General features: G+C 43.8%; 1 protein-coding gene across 1 annotated transcript in view; it reads left to right on the top strand.

Annotated features, from left to right (window-relative positions):
- The first annotated feature begins 1,012 nt into the window (after positions 1–1,012).
- LOC118391636 (macrophage mannose receptor 1) overlaps positions 1,013–18,788 on the top strand; it is a 30,457-nt gene continuing 12,681 nt past the window's right edge. The window contains exons 1-32 of the mRNA XM_052458582.1: positions 1,013–1,185; positions 2,982–3,127; positions 3,223–3,335; positions 3,623–3,756; positions 3,867–4,090; positions 4,659–4,774; positions 4,880–4,998; positions 8,123–8,258; positions 8,345–8,427; positions 8,640–8,759; positions 8,859–8,960; positions 9,105–9,263; positions 9,391–9,473; positions 9,593–9,737; positions 10,999–11,043; positions 11,264–11,431; positions 11,673–11,792; positions 12,706–12,816; positions 12,900–12,932; positions 13,475–13,609; positions 13,757–13,903; positions 14,073–14,207; positions 14,327–14,481; positions 14,686–14,830; positions 14,929–14,983; positions 15,191–15,257; positions 15,369–15,502; positions 15,624–15,667; positions 16,009–16,182; positions 17,894–18,048; positions 18,163–18,276; positions 18,472–18,587. Of these exons, the coding sequence (XP_052314542.1) occupies positions 1,143–1,185; positions 2,982–3,127; positions 3,223–3,335; positions 3,623–3,756; positions 3,867–4,090; positions 4,659–4,774; positions 4,880–4,998; positions 8,123–8,258; positions 8,345–8,427; positions 8,640–8,759; positions 8,859–8,960; positions 9,105–9,263; positions 9,391–9,473; positions 9,593–9,737; positions 10,999–11,043; positions 11,264–11,431; positions 11,673–11,792; positions 12,706–12,816; positions 12,900–12,932; positions 13,475–13,609; positions 13,757–13,903; positions 14,073–14,207; positions 14,327–14,481; positions 14,686–14,830; positions 14,929–14,983; positions 15,191–15,257; positions 15,369–15,502; positions 15,624–15,667; positions 16,009–16,182; positions 17,894–18,048; positions 18,163–18,276; positions 18,472–18,587 (3,776 nt within the window). The 5' untranslated portion in view covers positions 1,013–1,142. The remainder of the gene's footprint in view (positions 1,186–2,981; positions 3,128–3,222; positions 3,336–3,622; positions 3,757–3,866; positions 4,091–4,658; positions 4,775–4,879; positions 4,999–8,122; positions 8,259–8,344; positions 8,428–8,639; positions 8,760–8,858; positions 8,961–9,104; positions 9,264–9,390; positions 9,474–9,592; positions 9,738–10,998; positions 11,044–11,263; positions 11,432–11,672; positions 11,793–12,705; positions 12,817–12,899; positions 12,933–13,474; positions 13,610–13,756; positions 13,904–14,072; positions 14,208–14,326; positions 14,482–14,685; positions 14,831–14,928; positions 14,984–15,190; positions 15,258–15,368; positions 15,503–15,623; positions 15,668–16,008; positions 16,183–17,893; positions 18,049–18,162; positions 18,277–18,471; positions 18,588–18,788) is intronic.

The following is an 18,788-nucleotide window of genomic DNA, read 5'->3' as shown; positions in this document are numbered from 1 at the left end:
TGCGTATTTTGGAATATTTGGTATTCTGTACATGCTTCCTTCTTTTCACTCTGTCAGTTAGGTTAGTATTGTGGAGTAACTACAATGTTGTTGATCCATCCTCAGTGTTCGCCTATCACAACCATAAAACTCTGTAACTGTTTTAAAGTCACCATTGGCCTCATGATGAAATCCCTGCGCAGTTTCCTTCCTGTCCGGAAACTTTGTTAGGAAGGACGCCTGTATCTTTGAGTGACTGGGTTTATTGATACACAAACCAAAGTGTAATTCATAACTTCACCATGTTCAAAAGGATATTCAATGACTGTTTTTTTTTATTGTGAGGCATTGGAAAACCTCCCTGGTCTTTGTGGTTGAATCTGTGTTTGAAATTCACTGCTCGACTGAGGGACCTTACAGATAATTGTATGTGTGGGGTACAGAGACGAGGTAATCATAAACAAATAGTGTTAAATAATATTATTGCATATAGAGTGAGTCTGTGCAAATTATTATGTGACTTGTTAATGCACATGTTTACTCCTGAACTTATTTAGGCTTTCCATAACCAAGGGGTTGAATACTTATTCACTCAAGACATTTCAGATTTTCATTTTTAATTCATTTGTAAAAATGTCTTAAAAACATAATTCCACTTTGACATTATGGGGTATTGTGTATAGGCCAGTAATAAAACAAAGTATATCAATTCCATTTTAAATTCACACCAAAATGTGGAAAATGTCAATGGGCGTTAATACTTTCTGAAGGCACTGTAGATTACATTTACAACAGATTTACCAATAACGTTTCTATAAATAGTGAAAAGAACAGGTCCTAGTATTGACCCCTGCGGAGCACCTTTGTGTACTTAAAGAAATGTGGACTTAACCCCACCAACAGTAGGCCACTTTTGGTGATGGTTTGGCATCACAGCCCAGGTCAAGTGTTTGTCATCCCTGGTTTACTGCCCCTCAATCTTTGGACCTTGGGCTGGTTATTAAAAGAAGAGAAACTGTGCCAGGATGCTCAAAGCTGTGTTGAGTTACAGCAGGTACATACCCATTTCTAGAGAACGTTGAGAAGACTACTCCATTAGGATGTATTAGACCCTGAGAACTAAACCAAGACTACATATCGATCGGCTGGATAAAACACACAGCATGCTGCTACTGCTTTTCACCCTTGGTGGTCTGCTCAGTTGTGGTAAGTATAATCATTATTTATATCCAAAAGTATCTTTCTGTAGAACCTAATATCAAGTTCACATTGCTATAATTGACATGGAATGCTTACACTGACCTATGTATTTATTTGAACAGTGAAGCTAAAACCTTTACATTTGGCTCTATGCTCCAGCATTTTGGATTTGAGACCAAATGTTTCATGAGTCAACAGTACAGAATGTCACCTTTTTATTTGAGGGTATTTTCCTAAGAATCTGTTTTTACCGTTTAGAAATGAAAAGCACTTCATGTTTTGAGTCCCCTTCATTTGAAGGTGGCAAAAAGTATTTGGACAGATTCACTTATATGTGCTTTAAAGAAATCAAAAGTGTAATATTTTGTCCTATTTTCCTAGCACGCAACGATTACATCAAGCTTGTGACTCAAACTTGTTGGATGTATTTGCTGTTTGTTTTTGGTTGTGTTTCAGATTATTTTGTGCCCAATAGAAATTAATGGTAAATAAAGTATTGTGTCATTTTGGAGTCACTTTTATTGTAAATAAGAATATAATATGTTTCTTATCACTTCTACATTCATGTGGATGCTACCATGATTACGGATAATCCTGAATGAATCGTGTGTAATGATGAGTGAGAAAGTTACACAGGTATAAATATCATGCCACCCCAAAAATACTTACCTCCCCTGTTATTGTAATGGTGACAGATTAGCATGTCTTGTGGGTATGATATAAAATAATAACCTCCCATGTTATTGTATTGGTTAGAGGTTAGCATGTCTTGTGGGTATGATATAAAATGCTAACCTCCCATGTTATTGTATTGGTTAGAGGTTAGCATGTCTTGTGGGTATGATATAAAATACTAACCTCCCCTGTTATTGTATTGGTTAGAGGTTAGCATGTCTTGTGGGTATGATATAAAATGCTAACCTCCCCTGTTATTGTATTGGTGAGAGGTTAGCATGTCTTGTGGGTACGATCTTTGTGCCTCCGTTACTTTCTCACTCATCATTTATACATTCAGGATTATCCGTAATCATGGTAGCATCCACATTAACGTTAAAGTTATTGATGGAAGGAGGGCACGATGCCCTTTCAACCTTGGCACGAAGAGGTTGTGGAATGTTTCCTCATCTAACCCAATATAAATAAGGATACAAATAACAACACTAGGAATAGCCATGATAAGTTATGATCAGTTATACTGGACTGAAGTAATTATTTGTTTTCTTCTTGTTGTGTAATTAAGCAATAATGTACAAGGTCGTGCCTAAGAACAGCCCTTAGCTGTGGTATATTGGCCATATACCACAAACCCCTGAGGTTCCTTATTGCTATTATAAACTGGTTACCAACTTAATTAGAGCAGGAAAAATAAATATTTTGTCATACCTGTACATTATTGCTTAATTACACAACAAGAAGAAAAAATAAATGGGGCGGCAGGGTAGCCTAGTGGTTAGAGCATTGGACTAGTAACCGAAAGGTTGCAAGTTCAAATCCCCAAGTTGACAAGGTACAAAATCTGTCATTCTGCCCCTGAACAGGCAGTTAACCCACTGTTCCTAGGCTGTCATTGAAAATAAGAATTTGTTCTTAACTGTCTTGCCTGGTTAAATAAAGGTAAAAAATAAAATAATAATGTGGTCTTATATACCACGGCTATCAACATAATCAACATTCAGGGACCGAACCACCCAGTTTATAATGTTCCATACATCTTATTGTATTTACTTTGTTATTTTCCCATAAACTGAACTATGATCAGTTAGACCTGCAGCTAAACACTCCTGTGATTGTTGTGTTGTCAGCCTTCAGTCAGTGTGAGGAGGGATGGAGGGCCTATGAGAACAAGTGTTACTACTTCTCTACCAGCACAAAGTCCTGGGATGATGCCCGCACAGACTGTGTGGGACGGGGGAGTCATCTGATGAGCATCCTGGACATTCCTGAGAGGGTGAGCTTCTGGGTTTGAGATGCGTCCTACAGTCGTCTAGTTCACAACTACTGTATATGACTCTGTGTACTGTGACCTCTGCTCTCTCCTGGTAGACATGGGTACGGACTCAGGTTGGTACAGAGATTTTCTGGATCGGTCTGAATGACATTGCTGCTGAGGGAGTGTGGGAGTGGACTGACGGGAGCACCTTCCTCCCCTTCTTAGCGTACGTAGCCACACTATGATCCTCAATGATCTGACACTATATTAAAACACATCAGCAAATGATGGTTCCATGAAATTAACCATTTTGGTTGGAGGGTAATCAAGTGCTGTTAATCATTGACTTGTATCAAGCACAGTAACACTCTATAGTAGCCTTTGTTGTGTGAAGGTTGTTGGTGATTGGTTGACGGGCACCATACTTCCCAGGATGGTTGGGTATCAAAGCCATCATTTGACCACATGATTATTAATATTCACCTCTGATTTTCTCATGTGCACTCTACACAGATACTGGAAACCAGGGAATCCTGACAACTGGGAGGACAACGAGGATTGTGGCGAGGTGGTCGGGGGAGAGCAAGGACGATGGAATGATGACGTCTGCACTAGCCGGCGGAAGTATATATGCAAGCGCCCCAACCGTAGGTTTAACTGGCCAATCAACATGTGCCGTTGCCTGTTGTCTACAATAATGCTTATGGGACCGAAGAAGGTGAATGATATGCGTAACACATTTCACTCCTTTCCTCAGCTAATCCTCCAACAATGTGCGACACAGCCAACGGATGGAGCCAGTATGGATCCAACTGCTACAAACTAAAGACAGACACCAGGAAGAGCTGGTTGGGAGCCAGACACGACTGTGTTAGAGATGGGGCAGACCTGGTGTCCATCGCATCACCGGAAGAGGAGCAGTACATCACAGGACGACTGGACGATTCCTTCTTTGACATTTGGCTTGGCTACACCACTCTGGTAATCAAAACATACAGTATATGACCCATCCAAAAGCTATCAGACCCAGCGCCAAAATCAATATAGTCAGTACAATCCAGGATGAATTAATAAAATAAAATATAATCCTTTGACAGATATCATTTCAATGTACATTACCCACTGGGCACACACTGGTTGAATCAATGTTGTTTCAACATCATTTGTCAAGGGACTGTGACGTTCACCTACTCTGCGTCTCGCAAATATTTGTTATGTTTCTATGTGGACTTTTCAACGTATACATAGTCCTGATGATTATGTTGAAATTATATCAATTTAACAACCTGTTCGTCAGGTTAAGTCAATGTATTTAAGTTTAAGATTTACCCTAATCAATTGATTACAAAGCTGGTTGAAATGAAATGAGAAGAGTAATGGTTCATTTATTTTTTCCCCCAAATAAAATGTATTATCCACGTTGATCCCTCTTCACAATACAAAGACAAATTCAGTTGAAACAACATTGATCCAACCAGTGCGTGCTAGCTACATGTATTCTAAAACTTACCCCTTGTTATAATGAGTTCTCTTTTTTTTTTTCCCACAGAAATGCACAACAATATCATGTCAGGTTGAAATTGACAGCACTCAGTTCAGCTGGTCTGATGCTTCTCCTGGGACCTACACCAACTGGGGAACTGATCCTGTGCAGCCAGATCTCAGGTAGGACAGGACACGTGGGGTGACAGATCTATATAATCAACTGTATCACAGAGATTGTGCAGGGTTTATTCTTGCTTCGTAGTCAAAATATGTTCTCTCCGACAGTGAAAAGCAGAACGGGATTTGTGTGGCAGTGATCAAGGAGGCAGGACAGGACTTTGGGAAGTGGAAGTCCCATATATGCCGCTATGAGCGTCCTTACATGTGCAAAAGAGCACTCAACAGTAAGCTCAGATCTTCAGAAAACATTACTAGATAAATAACCACGTGAATTATGTGGTATTAGCTCAAATGACTCTTGATTCAACTTGATCTTGATTCAACTTAATACATTGCCAATGTATTAAGTTGAATTATATGCCAATTATTATATGGTTTGATATGGTCCTATTTAATTATCTCAAGGCTATTCAATACAAAGCAACAATGTAGATACAAGTGGTCACTGCTCGGTGGCAGAAAGGCGCTAACTTCGAAGGTCTACTGAGGCTCCTGAGTGAAAACATGGTCCTTTTTCTAAATTAAATCTGCTCAATACAAAACTAAATAGGGAATAAATATATATTTATTTACAAAGCTAAAAGACCGAATTTCAATATCCATCCTCCGTGAAGACAATCTGTTCCTGTTTTCATTGTGTATTTCTGAGTCTTGCCATTTTACGTCGCCATAGAAACGGCCCCCTCTCAACGCAGATTGATCGCGGTTATATGCAATGAAAGCCAATGAATGATCTGTATGTGAAAAATGACGAAGGTATCAAGTTGATTTTGATTTGTCCAACCAGCGGAAACACCTCCAAATGGTACCACCTCACAACACCAAATATGGAAGAGATACTGCCAAGAGCAGCGCAGTCTAAACTAGCAACGATCACAGCAAATTCATGTTCTTATTTCATCAACACTGTCAAGTGCACGCATAATAGCTAAGGTGACAATATTGTAGAGAACAATCTAATGATTAATTCTATGTAATTTATAGTAACACAGGGCAAAGAAAACAATGTTTTGACATTGATTTCGTAGCACCCTCTTGAATGGCCCGTTTTTTTCTACATTGTACAGCAGTGTGTGAATGCTCTATTACCAGTGGTCACCAACCTTTTTTGAGTTAAGATCACTTTGAATCAAAATGCAGATTTTTTAAAACATTGCTTAAAAAAACGTAAGCCTATGCAACATTAACCAATTCAAAACAGAACTCTAGCAATGAGGTTTGTGCATTAAGCTAATACATCTAATACATTATCACCACATATTGGGCTTTGCTTGAATTGCCCTGCCAATGCATTTAAAAATATATATATTTTAAAATTAGAGTTAGGCTTTATGATCACCCCGGTAATAGATCCGTTCTTGTATTACTTTTGAAGCACAGCTGAGTGAGTGTAGCCGATGTGAAATGGCTAGCTAGTTAGCGGTGGTGCTCACTAGTGGCGTTTCAATTGGTGACGTCACTTGCTCTGAGACCTTGAAGTAGTGGTTCCCCTTGCTCTGCAATGGGCCACGGCTTTGAGGGTTACTGTTGATGTGTGCAGAGCGTCCCTGGTTCGCGCGCAGGTTGAGGCGAGGGGATGGACGTAAAGTCTATGCTGTTACATGAGCATACATTTAAATCATTTGCTTTTTTATTTTTATTTTACTGTGCTGATGGTGCCTGCATCTGATGGTCAGTCTCAGCGGAGGGAGAGAACAGCAGACTGAGGGTCAGTCTCAGCAGAGGGAGAGAGCAGCAGACTGAGGGTCAGTCTCAGCAGAAAGAGAGAGCAGCAGACTGAGGGTCAGTCTCAGTGGAGGGAGAGAGTAGCAGACTGAGGGAGGGAGAGAGCAGCAGACTCAGTCTCAGCAGAAAGAGAGAGCAGCAGACTGAGGGTCAGTCTCAGTGGAGAGAACAGCAGACTGAGGGTCAGTAGCAGACTGAGGGTCAGTCTCAGCAGAGGGAGAGAGCAGCAGACTGAGGGTCAGACAGAAAGAGAGAGCAGCAGACTGAGGGTCAGTCTCAGGAGAGGAGTAGCAGACTGAGGGTCGTCTCAGCAGACTGAGGGTCAGTCTCAGCAGAGGGAGGGCAGAGAGGGTCAGTCTCAGCAGACTGAGGGTCAGTCTCAGCGGAGAGAGAGAGTAGCAGACTGAGGGTCAGTCTCAGCAGAGGGAGAGAGCAGCAGACTGAGGGTCAGTCTCAGCGGAGGGAGAGAGCAGCAGACTGAGGGTCAGTCTCAGCGGAGAGAGAGAGTAGCAGACTGAGGGCCTGTCTCAGCGGAGGGAGAGAGCAGCAGACTGAGGGTCAGTCTCAGCGGAGGGCGAGAGCAGCAGACTGAGGGCCTGTCTCAGCAGAGGGAGAGAGTAGCAGACTGAGAGTCAGTCTCAGCGGAGAGAGAGAGCAGCAGACTGAGGGTCAGTCTCAGCAGAGGGAGAGAGCAGCAGACTGAGGGTCAGTCTCAGCAGAGGGAGAGAGCAGCAGACTGAGGGTCAGTCTCAGCAGAGGGAGAGAGTAGCAGACTGAGGGTCAGTCTCAGCAGAGGGAGAGAGTAGCAGACTGAGGGTCAGTCTCAGCAGAGGGAAAGAGCAGCAGACTGAGGGTCAGTCTCAGCAGAGGGAGAGAGTAGCAGACTGAGGGCCTGTCTCAGTGGAGGGAGAGAGTAGCAGACTGAGGGCCAGTCTCAGCGGAGGGAGAGAGTAGCAGACTGAGGGCCTGTCTCAGTGGAGAGAGAGAGTAGCAGACTGAGGGCCTGTCTCAGTGGAGAGAGAGAGTAGCAGACTGAGGGTCAGTCTCAGCGGAGAGAGAGAGTAGCAGACTGAGGGTCAGTCTCAGCAGAGGGAGAGAGCAGCAGACTGAGGGTCAGTCTCAGTGGAGGGAGAGAGTAGCAGACTGAGGGTCAGTCTCAGCGGAGAGAGAGAGTAGCAGACTGAGGGTCAGTCTCAGCGGAGGGAGAGAGCAGCAGACTGAGGGTCCGCCTCTCATCATCCCTCTTTTCTACCTTCCCTCCACTGACACCTTCCAGATGATAGCGAAACCTGAGTCGCACCACATTAATGCACAAATTCATGTTGTCACTCCTATGAACAGAGAGAGTGAAATATTCCTCGATATTAAAAAATACCTAAGCCGCTAATAATAACAACACAAGCCTATAGATACACTTTCCTACTGATTCATTACTGCTGCACTGCTTGTTGTACATTACTGCAGATGCTGCCATCTGAGCCATCCGTTTGGCCAGCGGTAGACCTATAGTGGACTTGATTTGCTTTCTGGGCCCGCCCGGATAGGCAGAGTGTGTACCAGTCGAGAGCGATCGACCGGTTGGTGACCACTGCTCTGTACTGTGTTCTATTTTCCTCTGAAAAGCAATTTGCCCTCCCGGTTGGATCAGCTTCAGTGGGAACTGTTACTGGGTGGTCAGCAACACGCTGTTCCTGACCAGTTGGCATGAGGCTCAACAGAAGTGTTCAAGTGAGGGGGCTAACCTGGTGACAATTAAGACGTAAGAAACAACACATGATTTACTGAACATAATGATTGATAAGAAAATGAAAGCATTTTCTAATTCGTATCACTTGTTGTGTTAAGTCAAGAGGAGCAATACTTCATCAACACTCATCTTCCAGACCTTAATCAAGGGGAAGTGCCCGATGTCTGGATTGGTGTTGCAGGTATATCAGACGTACAGATTTAACCCCTAGCTTTATTTGGCCAATATCTTATGAGCTTTTCAGTGTGATCTGTGGCACTTGACCGATTTAGCATTGACAAGCACTGCTGGTTGCATCATGTAAAGAGAGACTGCAGAATATGTACTAAAAACTCAAATTTTAAATCAATGAAAAGGCCAAGTCTACAATTTCCTGATTTGTGATGTCACTAGATGAGGACCAGGATGGTACATTCAGATGGGTGGACAAAACAGATATTACATTCTCCAATTGGAAACCTAGCTTTCCCAAGAACACAGTAAACCTCTGGGACTGTGGTCAAATCTACACCGGTAAGGGCATGTTGTCTGTACTACACTTATTATAATCAATCAACAAACTCTCTGGATCATAGACGAAGAAAGGTTTGTTTTATTGTTTTTGTCTTACAGGAGATTTCTCTGGAAAATGGGAAACAACCAATTGCTTCAAAAACCTGGGATACATTTGTAAAATGGTGGGGGGTCAAAATGTTAAGCCGACCTCTGTTCCAGGTTAGTGGAACAACTGTGGCTGACAACTGGAAGACCTTTGTTTTGTATTCCTATAAATCATGTCAATGCAAACTAATACGTTCTTCATTCTATCGATATATTGTTTGACATATAACATAATACTTTTACATTGTGTTGGTGTAGATTCTCATTGTGATGCTGGGTATCTTCTCTATGGAGACTACTGCTATCACTTTGAGACTGAAATGGTGAAAAATTGGCAAGATGCAGAGAGTTACTGTGCCAGTCAAAGAGGCCACCTGGCAAGTTTTCATACTCAAGAGGAACTGAGCTTCATAACTAGTGAGTGGTTGACTAAATGTAAAAATAATAAAAATATTTAAAAAAAACATCTATATTTTGTACAAATAACAGGTAGTATTTTATTTTCTTAAAAATATTATATTCCATTGGAAATGCTATTTTGCAGCTCATATGCCTGCACCATCCTGGGTTGGTCTTAGTGACAGTAGGACAGAAGGAGTGTGGGTCTGGTCGGATGGGACTCCATCCGTGAGTGACACATATGCCATTGATTAAAAGTTTGTGGGCCAATTTTTTTTAAATGGTATACACATTTGAGAGAGTCTAGCTTAAATGAACATTCAGTTTGGCTTCACTCTCTCTTCCAGGACTTTCTACCATGGGCGCCCAACCAGCCTGATAACTGGCAGGACAATGAGGATTGTTCCAATATTAGGGGATTCAACCACCATGAAGCAGGGCTACTCAACGATGAGTTCTGTACCTCCACATTGGAATTTGTCTGCAGAAAAGGTCTGATTTGTCCTTTCACCATTTCCCATTGTTGAATGTTCTGTAAAACATATACATACAGTGCATTTGGAAAGTATTCAGACCCCTTCACATTTTCCACTCTTTGTTTCTTTACAGCCGTATTCTAAAATTGATCAAATTTGTTTTTTTCCTCATCAATCTATACACCATACCCCTCACAAAGCAAAAACAGATGTTTAGACATTTTTGCGAATGTATTAAAAATCTAAAATTAAATATCACATTTACATGTATTACAAATATTCAAACCAGCCGTATTCTAATAACTCAGTACTTTGTTGAAGCACGTTTGGCATCGATTACATCTTTGAGTCTTCTTGGGTGTGATGCTACAAGCGTGGCACACCTGTGTTTGGGGAGTTTCACCCATTCTTCTTCTGCAGATCCTCTCAAGCTCTTTCAGGTTGGATGGGGAGCGAAGCCACTCCTGTGTTTTCTTGATTGTGTGCTTAGGGTTTTTGTCCTGTTGCAAGGTGAACCTTTGCCCTGTACTTTGCTCCGTTCATCTTTGCCTCAATCCTGACTAGTCTCCCAGTTCATTCTGCTGAAAAACATCCCCGCAGCATGATGCTGCCATCTCCATGCTTCACCGTAGGGATGGTGCCAGGTTTTCTCCAGACGTGACACTTGGCATTCAGGCAAAATTGTTCAATCTTAGTTTCATCACAACAGAGAATCTTGTTTCTCATGGTCTGAGAATCTTTAGGGGCCTATTGGCAAACTCCAAGCGGGCTGTCATTTGCCTTTAACTGAGGAGCTGCTGCCGTCTGGCCACTCTACCATAAAGGCCTGATTTGGTGGAGTGCTGCAGAGATGGTTGTCCTTCTGGGAGGTTCTCTCATCTCTATAGAGTAATTCTAGAGTTCTGTCAGAGTGACCATCAGGTTCTTGGTCACCTTCCTGACCAAGGCCCTTCTCCCCCGATTGCTCAGTTTGGCCGGACGGTCAGCTCTCTGAAGAGTCTTGGTGGTTTCAAACTTCTTCCATGTAACAATGATGGAGGCCAATGTGTTCTTGGGGACCTTCAATGCTGCAGAATTGTTTTGGTGCCCTTCCCCAGTAGCTTGCTGAGGATTTTTTTTTTTATGTAATCAATTTTAGGTCTGTAACGTAACAAAATTTGGGAAAAGTCAAGGGGTCTGAATACTTTCCGAAGTTACTGTATATTGGCTCACTAATCAAAAGTAAATGCCTGTTGACCACAGAATGTTCATCACTCAACTGCCTTTCTAATCCTCAGCAAAAGGTCAAGGACCCCCACCCATACCTCCCACATCGGGGCCAGGTAAAAGTAGCAGCTTCTCTCCTAGGTTTTACCCTTCTTTGCAACCCCAAAACCTCTCGCTTGCAATTTCCAACAAGAAATCAGTTTGACCATTGGCCATTTTAACCACACAATTATATTTGTGCAGTTCAAATGCAAAACAAACAGGTTTCTTTTTTTCCAGAGTGTGTTGTAAGTCCTACCCTATTCCAAAAGATATCATCCGATTCTTTTCCTGCAGATTGGAATGAGAAGTGTGGCTCTTGGATGTCAGACCCGTTTAATGACTACTGCTACCTGTTTAACTACCTGTCCATGAGAAAATGGGCTGATGCACGTGCTGACTGTGTAAACCAGAAAGGGGACCTTCTCAGCATCACCGAGCCCTTTGAGCAAGCCTTCATTCAATGTACAAATGTTTTTTTAAATATATATATATATATATTTTTTAAATTGGACCTTTATTTAACCAGGCAAGTCAGTTAAGAACAAGTTCTTATTTTCAATGACGGTCTAGGAACAGTGGGTTAACTGGTTAAGTGCTATTAAGCTTCTCCGTAAAAAAGAAAGAAAAAGTACTACAACAATGTTGTTTATTCACAATGGGAATTCAAATGAATAGTACTCTGATGTGTTGTGTTCATGAACAGCTAAGGTCCAGCTGATTCCTACGGGCGTCTCCGTGTGGATGGGAGGACATGACTCCATTACAGAGGGGGGTTGGGAGTGGACTGATGGCTCTCCTTTCAGATACATCCACTGGAATGCAGGTAATAGTCCAGATGCTTTCAGATACCTCAAATCAATTAAAATTGTATTTATCACATGCGCCCGAATTACAGTGGAATGCTTATTCACAATCACTTAACCAACAATGCAGTTTTAAGAAAATAGAGTTAAATAGAGTTACTGGGGGTACCAGGTAGTAACATGGCTATATACAGGGGGTACCAGTACAGAGTCAATGAGCGGGGGTACCAGGTATTAGCATGGCTATATACAGGTGGTACCAGGTATTAACATGGCTATATACAGGGGGTACCAGGTATTAACATGGCTATATACAGGGAGTACCAGTACAGAGTCAATGACCGGGGCTACCAGGTTAGTTGAGATAATTGAGGTAATACATGTAGGTAGGGGTAAAGTGTACATGTAGGTAGGGGTAAAGTGTACATGTAGGTAGGGGTAAAGTGTACATGTAGGTAGGGGTAAAGTGTACATGTAGGTAGGGGTAAAGTGTACATGTAGGTAGGGGTAAAGTGTACATGTAGGTAGGGGTAAAGTGTACATGTAGGTAGGGGTAAAGTGTACATGTAGGTAGGGGTAAAGTGTACATGCAGGTAGGGGTAAAGTGTACATGTAGGTAGGGGTAAAGTGTACATGTAGGTAGGGGTAAAGTGTACATGTAGGTAGGGGTAAAGTGTCTATGCATAGATAATAGATAATAAACAGCGAATAACAGCAGCGTAAAAAATGGAGGGGGGGTCAATGCAAATATTCCCGGCTAGCCATGTGATTAGCTGTTCAGCAGTCTTATGACTTATCCACTGGAACGTGGGTAATGCTTATTTCTTTGTATATTTTTGTTGCATGTATTTTAGAGGGGGGACTCCCCCGAGTTGCGAGGTGGTACAAAACACCAAGCATCACATTTCTCTACCTCCTCTTTGCCTCACTCAGGCAACCCAGACAACTATGGAGGAGAGGATTGCCTTTCCATGCTTATCAACACCGGCTACTGGAACGATGACAACTGTGATTACAATAGAGGATACATATGCAAGCGCAGAGGTAACCTGGTCCTGTACAGATGGCTGTGTTTTTGAACCTTTTCAAATGTTATTTTTAAACCCTACTTCCATGGTTTCTTTCAGGAAACACACCAGTTTCTCCTCCACCCCACGATGGTAAGATAAAGTAACCCTGCTCTTATAGATAAATCATTTATTTTTCCTTTATTTAACTAGGCAAGTCAGTTAAGAACAAGTTCTTATTTTCAATGACAGAATACGGGGGAATACTGGGTTAACTGCCTTGTTCAGGGGGCAGAACGACAGATTTTTAGTTTGTCAGCTCAGGGATTCAATCTTGCAACCTTTACGGTTACTAGTCCAACGCTCTAACCACTAGGCTACCTGCCGCACCAATAAACTTGGTGAGGAGTGTTTGACCTGTAGTAGAGTTAGATAAACCACGCGGTCCATCAGAACAGCCACATTATTCAATGGTAGTTTTAAACTATTTCCCTTCTTCACAGTAATCTCAGATGCCTCTACTGTTAGAAGTGAGTTAGAAAGCTCTCTAACTGGGATCGTCAAGGCTGGAATAAACTGTGGACTATTAATGCCCATGTTTACTATTGCCTTTTTGATTTAAGAGTCTGGAGACTCCTTTTTCAATGTCTTTGAAACCTGTTGACCGTGTTTCTACGGGTTGCGATCTCCTGTAGGGTTTGAAACTGCTTACATCTGTGAGGACTCCAGTGCTGTCCTCCACTGTGATACCAACAGTGTCATCAACATCCAGTCAGCTTTCTTTGGCCGCAAGAGTGACAAGATCTGCCCCCACCAGGAAGGAGCTTCAGGTACAGAACAAATGGCTTTTACCTCTGAAACTCAAATATGTTAAAGCTATAAGAGCAACTAAATCCTAATGGCATATTATTTATGTGTTAGGCTTAATACAGTGTTTCAGACAGCCATGTTACTAACGCATTGGTTATCCCTATCAGGAACATGCACTGTAGATGGCATCCTGCCTTTGGTACGAAAGGCGTGTGACAACCGACCCTTCTGCTTCTTGTATGCCTATACTGAAACTGACCCCTGCCCTTCAATCTCCAAATACCTGGAAGTGGTGTACAGCTGTGAGCAAAATGGTAGGTGACCAGACCCAACCAGACCCTAACCAGACCCAACCCCCACCAGACTCAACCAGACCCTAACCAGACCCAACCCCAAAAAACTGAAACCATGAATCACTGTTACATTATTTTACTGCACTTATTTACATGATGTGCCTCTTGTGGTTGTGTTTTGATCTTTCAGTGTGTCTGAGGGGACTTGGTGTGGAGGATGGTAACGTCACTGACTCCATGCTGTCCGCCTCGTCCTCACAGAGTTCACACGGTCCGAACGGAGCTCGTCTGAATGGTGGCTCCTGCTGGATGCCATCAAATCCCTGTATGTTTCACCTGGCACCTCGTCCTTCATCTCACAATTGGTATTCGTGAAAGAATTATAATTTTTCCAGAAATTAACTTCAATCATGTTCATTTTCCTCTTCACTGATATCACCGCAGTAAACTCCTGGATCCAGGTGAACCTCGGTGAGGCCAAAAAGATCACAGGTGTTGTGATCCAGGGGTGTCCTGGTGCAGATCACTGGGTGACTAAATTCAAGATCCAGCACAGTATGGATGGAAGCAAATGGACTGAATACAAAGACGATGGAGGGGTAAACCACATCAAACATACACGGCCGGTTTCCCAGGCACAGTTTACGCCTAGTCTAGTCCTAGACTTAAAAAGCCATCTAAGACCAGGCTCAATATGTGTCTGGGAAGCCAGCCCACAATTTGTAGGTCTTTGGTCCAATATTGGGATAGCTGGATTATAAACTCCAGATCATAATTGCACTTTGTTCTTCCTGTTTGTCCAGGTATTCACAGGCTGCATGGACAGAAACACCCCAGAGACACAGCTTCTGGGCACTCCTGTCTCTGCCCAGTATGTCAGGATTCTTCCCCAGGAATTCAACGGACAGACTGGTCTTCGATTTGACATCCTGGGATGTATACCCGACTGTAGGCGAAAACTGTTTCGCTAACCTCTTAGCATTTCTTTGTTGAGAAATGTTTGGTGTCCACTCAGAATACAGAGAGAGGTGTTTTTCTTTTCACAGATGCTGTGTCCTGTGATGCAAAGCCCAACTTTAACTTTGCAAATGATCTTATGACGTAAGTCCCTGCGTCTACTGCCCTCTACTCCAAAATGCCTGCTCCGTTGCCCAGATCCTGACGACTACGCCAAGATCCCGACGACTACTGTGTCAAGTTATTTTGGGTCTGGGCTGAGCAGGCAGTGTGAAGTAGAGGCAAAATAGGATTTTAATAAGACATGAATGGAAAATACATTAAGCTAATTTCACATTGTGTATCTTTCAGAGTACACTGCCCAGCAGGATGTGCGCAAGTACTATATACTGTTTATGGCTCTGGCGTATATCGTGGGGTGAGTGAATTAAGTGATTTAACCATCAACTCCCAATGATTCAACAGAAAATTTGGAGTGAAGAATGTGAGGATATTGATGTACGTTGATATGTGCTTGCGTTACACGAAGGACTCCAACATCTGTGCAGCTGGTATCCATGCAGGAGTAATCCTGAATGATATCGGAGGAGACTGTACTATGTTGAAAGAACCAGGCCAGAACTTCTACAGTGGCTCCACCAAGAACGGAATCACCTCCAGGCAGTGAGTGTCTTATTATTATTGCGTGATGGTGCACTGTCTGCACTAAATTAATTAATTCATTAATTACGACCCCCCCAAAAATGCAACCAATACCAACATAGTAAACTTTGACCTTCAACAGGTATGATGGGAACTATGAAATTTCATACCAGTTTGCAGATAAAGGTATGTTAGACTACACCAATGCTCAGACATCAATCAAGTTACCTAAGGACACTAATATGGGCTCCCGAGTGGCGCAGCGGTCTAAGACACTGCATCTAAGTGCTAGAGGCGTCACTACAGACCCTGGTTCGATCCCGGGCTGTATCACAACTGGCTGTGATCGGGAGTCCCATAGGACGGCGCACAATTGGCCCAGCGTCGTCCGGGTTTGGCCGTCATTGTAAATACTAATTTGTTCTTAATTGACTTGCCTCGTTAAATAAATAAAAAAATGATTTGAATGTTATTGAATGTGCTGTAGGCTACATGCTGTCTCAACTCCTACTTTGATTCCTCTGCAGAGTTGAGTTGCTCGGGGCCTGACTGGTATGAATTTGGGGAGTTCTGCTACAAGCCCTACGGAGATAAAAAGACATGGCATGCAGCCCGTGGAGAGTGCAGGAAGCTGGGAGCTGACCTGGTGTCCATTCAGTCCATGACAGAACAGAGCTGGCTGGAGAGCTACCTTTACATGGGTAAGAGTCTGTATGGGGAAGTTTCGGTCCATATGGGGAAGTATGGGGAAGTATGGGGAAGTATCGGTCCGTATGGGGAACTATGGGGAAGTATCGGTCCATATGGGGAAGTATGGTGAAATATCGGTCCGTATGGGGAAGTATCGGTATGTATGGGGAAGTATCGGTCTGTATGGGGAAGTATGGGGAAGTATCGGTCCGTATGAGGAAGTATGGGGAAGTATCGGTCCATATGGGGAAGTATGGGGAAGTATCGGTCCGTATGGGGAAGTATGGGGAAGTATCGGTCCGTATGGGGAAGTATGGTGAAATATCGGTCCGTATGGGGAAGTATCGGTATGTATGGGGAAGTATCGGTCTGTATGGGGAAGTATCGGTCTGTATGGGGAAGTATCGGTCTGTATGGGGAAGTATCGGTCCGTATGGGGAAGTATGGGGAAGTATCGGTCCGTATGGGGAAGTATCGGTATGTATGGGGAAGTATCGGTCTGTATGGGGAAGTATGGGTCCGTATGGGGAAGTATCGGTCTGTATGGGGAAGTATGGGGAAGTATGGGTCCGTATGGGGAAGTATCGGTCCGTATGGGGAAGTATCGGTCTGTATGGGGAAGTATCGGTCCGTATGGGGAAGTATCGGTCTGTATGGGGAAGTATCAGTCTGTATGGGGAAGTATCGGTCCGTATGGGGAAGTATCCGTCTGTATGGGGAAGTATGGGGAAGTATCGGTCTGTATGGGGAAGTATCGGTCTGTATGGGGAAGTATCGGTCCGTATGGGGAAGTATCGGTCTGTATGGGGAAGTATGGGGAAGTATCGGTCTGTATGGGGAAGTATCGGTCTGTATGGGGAAGTATCGGTCCGTATGGGGAAGTATCGGTCTGTATGGGGAAGTATCGGTCCGTATGGGGAAGTATCGGTCTGTATGGGGAAGTATCGGTCCGTATGGGGAAGTATCCGTCTGTATGGGGAAGTATCGGTCCGTATGGGGAAGTATCGGTCTGTATGGGGAAGTATCGGTCCGTATGGGGAAGTATCAGTCTGTATGGGGAAGTATCGGTCTGTATGGGGAAGTATCAGTCTGTATGGGGAAGTATCGGTCCGTATGGGGAAGTATCAGTCTGTATGGGGGAGTATCGGTCCGTATGGGGAAGTATCCATCTGTATGGGGAAGTATCGGTCCGTATGGGGAAGTATCAGTCTGTATGGGGAAGTATCGGTCCGTATGGGGAAGTATCCGTCTGTATGGGGAAGTATGGGGAAGTATCCGTCTGTATGGGGAAGTATCCGTCTGTATGGGGAAGTATGGGGAAGTATGGGTCCGTATGGGGAAGTATCGGTCTGTATGGGGAAGTATCGGTCTGTATGGGGAAGTATCGGTCCGTATGGGGAAGTATCGGTCTGTATGGGGAAGTATCGGTCCGTATGGGGAAGTATCCGTCTGTATGGGGAAGTATCGGTCCGTATGGGGGAGTATGGGTCCGTATGGGGAAGTATGGGTCCGTATGGGGGAGTATGGGTCCGTATGGGGAAGTATGGGTCCGTATGGGGAAGTATGGGTCCGTATGGGGAAGTATGGGTCCGTATGGGGAAGTATGGGTCCGTATGGGGAGTATGGGTCCGTATGGGGAGTATGGGTCCGTATGGGGAACATGAACGCTACTTATTGTTGGAAAGCTTAGCTGACGACTTCTTTTGATGTGTTTTCCACCAGCCACCAATGATGTGTGGATTGGGCTGAATGATATAGGCTTCTCAGGCCTGTTCTCCTGGTCAGATAACCACTGGGTCACTTTCACCTACTGGGCACCAGGAGAACCCAACAATCATCAAGGCTTCAATGAGGACTGTGTGGAGATGTTTTATCAGGTAACACGGTTAGCTCGGCCACACATGCTTAACTCTTACCCCATTCTCTTAACCTTACTGTTATCGTTAACCTGACGCTTGTCCAACCGAACGTTTTATGTTCCTTTATTACAGACTGGTAGATGGAATGATGTCCCCTGCACAGAACTGAACACTTATATATGCAAGATGCCCAAAGCCCACTACCTGCTTCCCTCCGTCATGCCCACTGTGTACGGATGCACACAGGTGAGTGCTTGTCCTGTTGTACCTGTACCTGCCTATAGCTGTCCCTCTGCAGCACCACATCAGTGTGTGTGTGTGTGTGTGTGTGTGTGTGTGTGTGTGTGTGTGTGTGTGTGTGTGTGTGTGTGTGTGTGTGTGTGTGTGTGTGTGTGTGTGTGTGTGTGTGTGTGTGTGTGTGTGTGTGTGTGTGTGTCGTAGGGCTGGGACGCCTATGGCTATTCCTGTTACTGGATGGAAGAGACCGCCAGAACCTGGTCAGACGCCAAGGCCTTCTGTGAGCAGCAAAACAGCAAACTTCTACACATTGGGGACATGTGAGTGTGATCACCTCAGCATCTCACAAGATGTCTTTATGTGTATGTTGTGGCAGATACAGATCATCAGTCTGGTGTACTTCAGTCTGTTGGAAACCGGCTGGTCCATTTGATTTCTTATCTGAAGGGGCATCATATTTTTGGGGCGGCAGGGTAGTGGTTAGAGCGTTGGACTAGTAACCGGAAGGTTGCAAGTTCAAA

This window comes from Oncorhynchus keta, chromosome 12, assembly GCF_023373465.1.
Source record: "Oncorhynchus keta strain PuntledgeMale-10-30-2019 chromosome 12, Oket_V2, whole genome shotgun sequence".
NCBI classification, from domain to species: domain Eukaryota; kingdom Metazoa; phylum Chordata; class Actinopteri; order Salmoniformes; family Salmonidae; genus Oncorhynchus; species Oncorhynchus keta.
The sequence above is the reverse complement of the archived record's forward strand: the minus strand, read 5'-3'. Positions and strand labels throughout refer to the sequence as shown.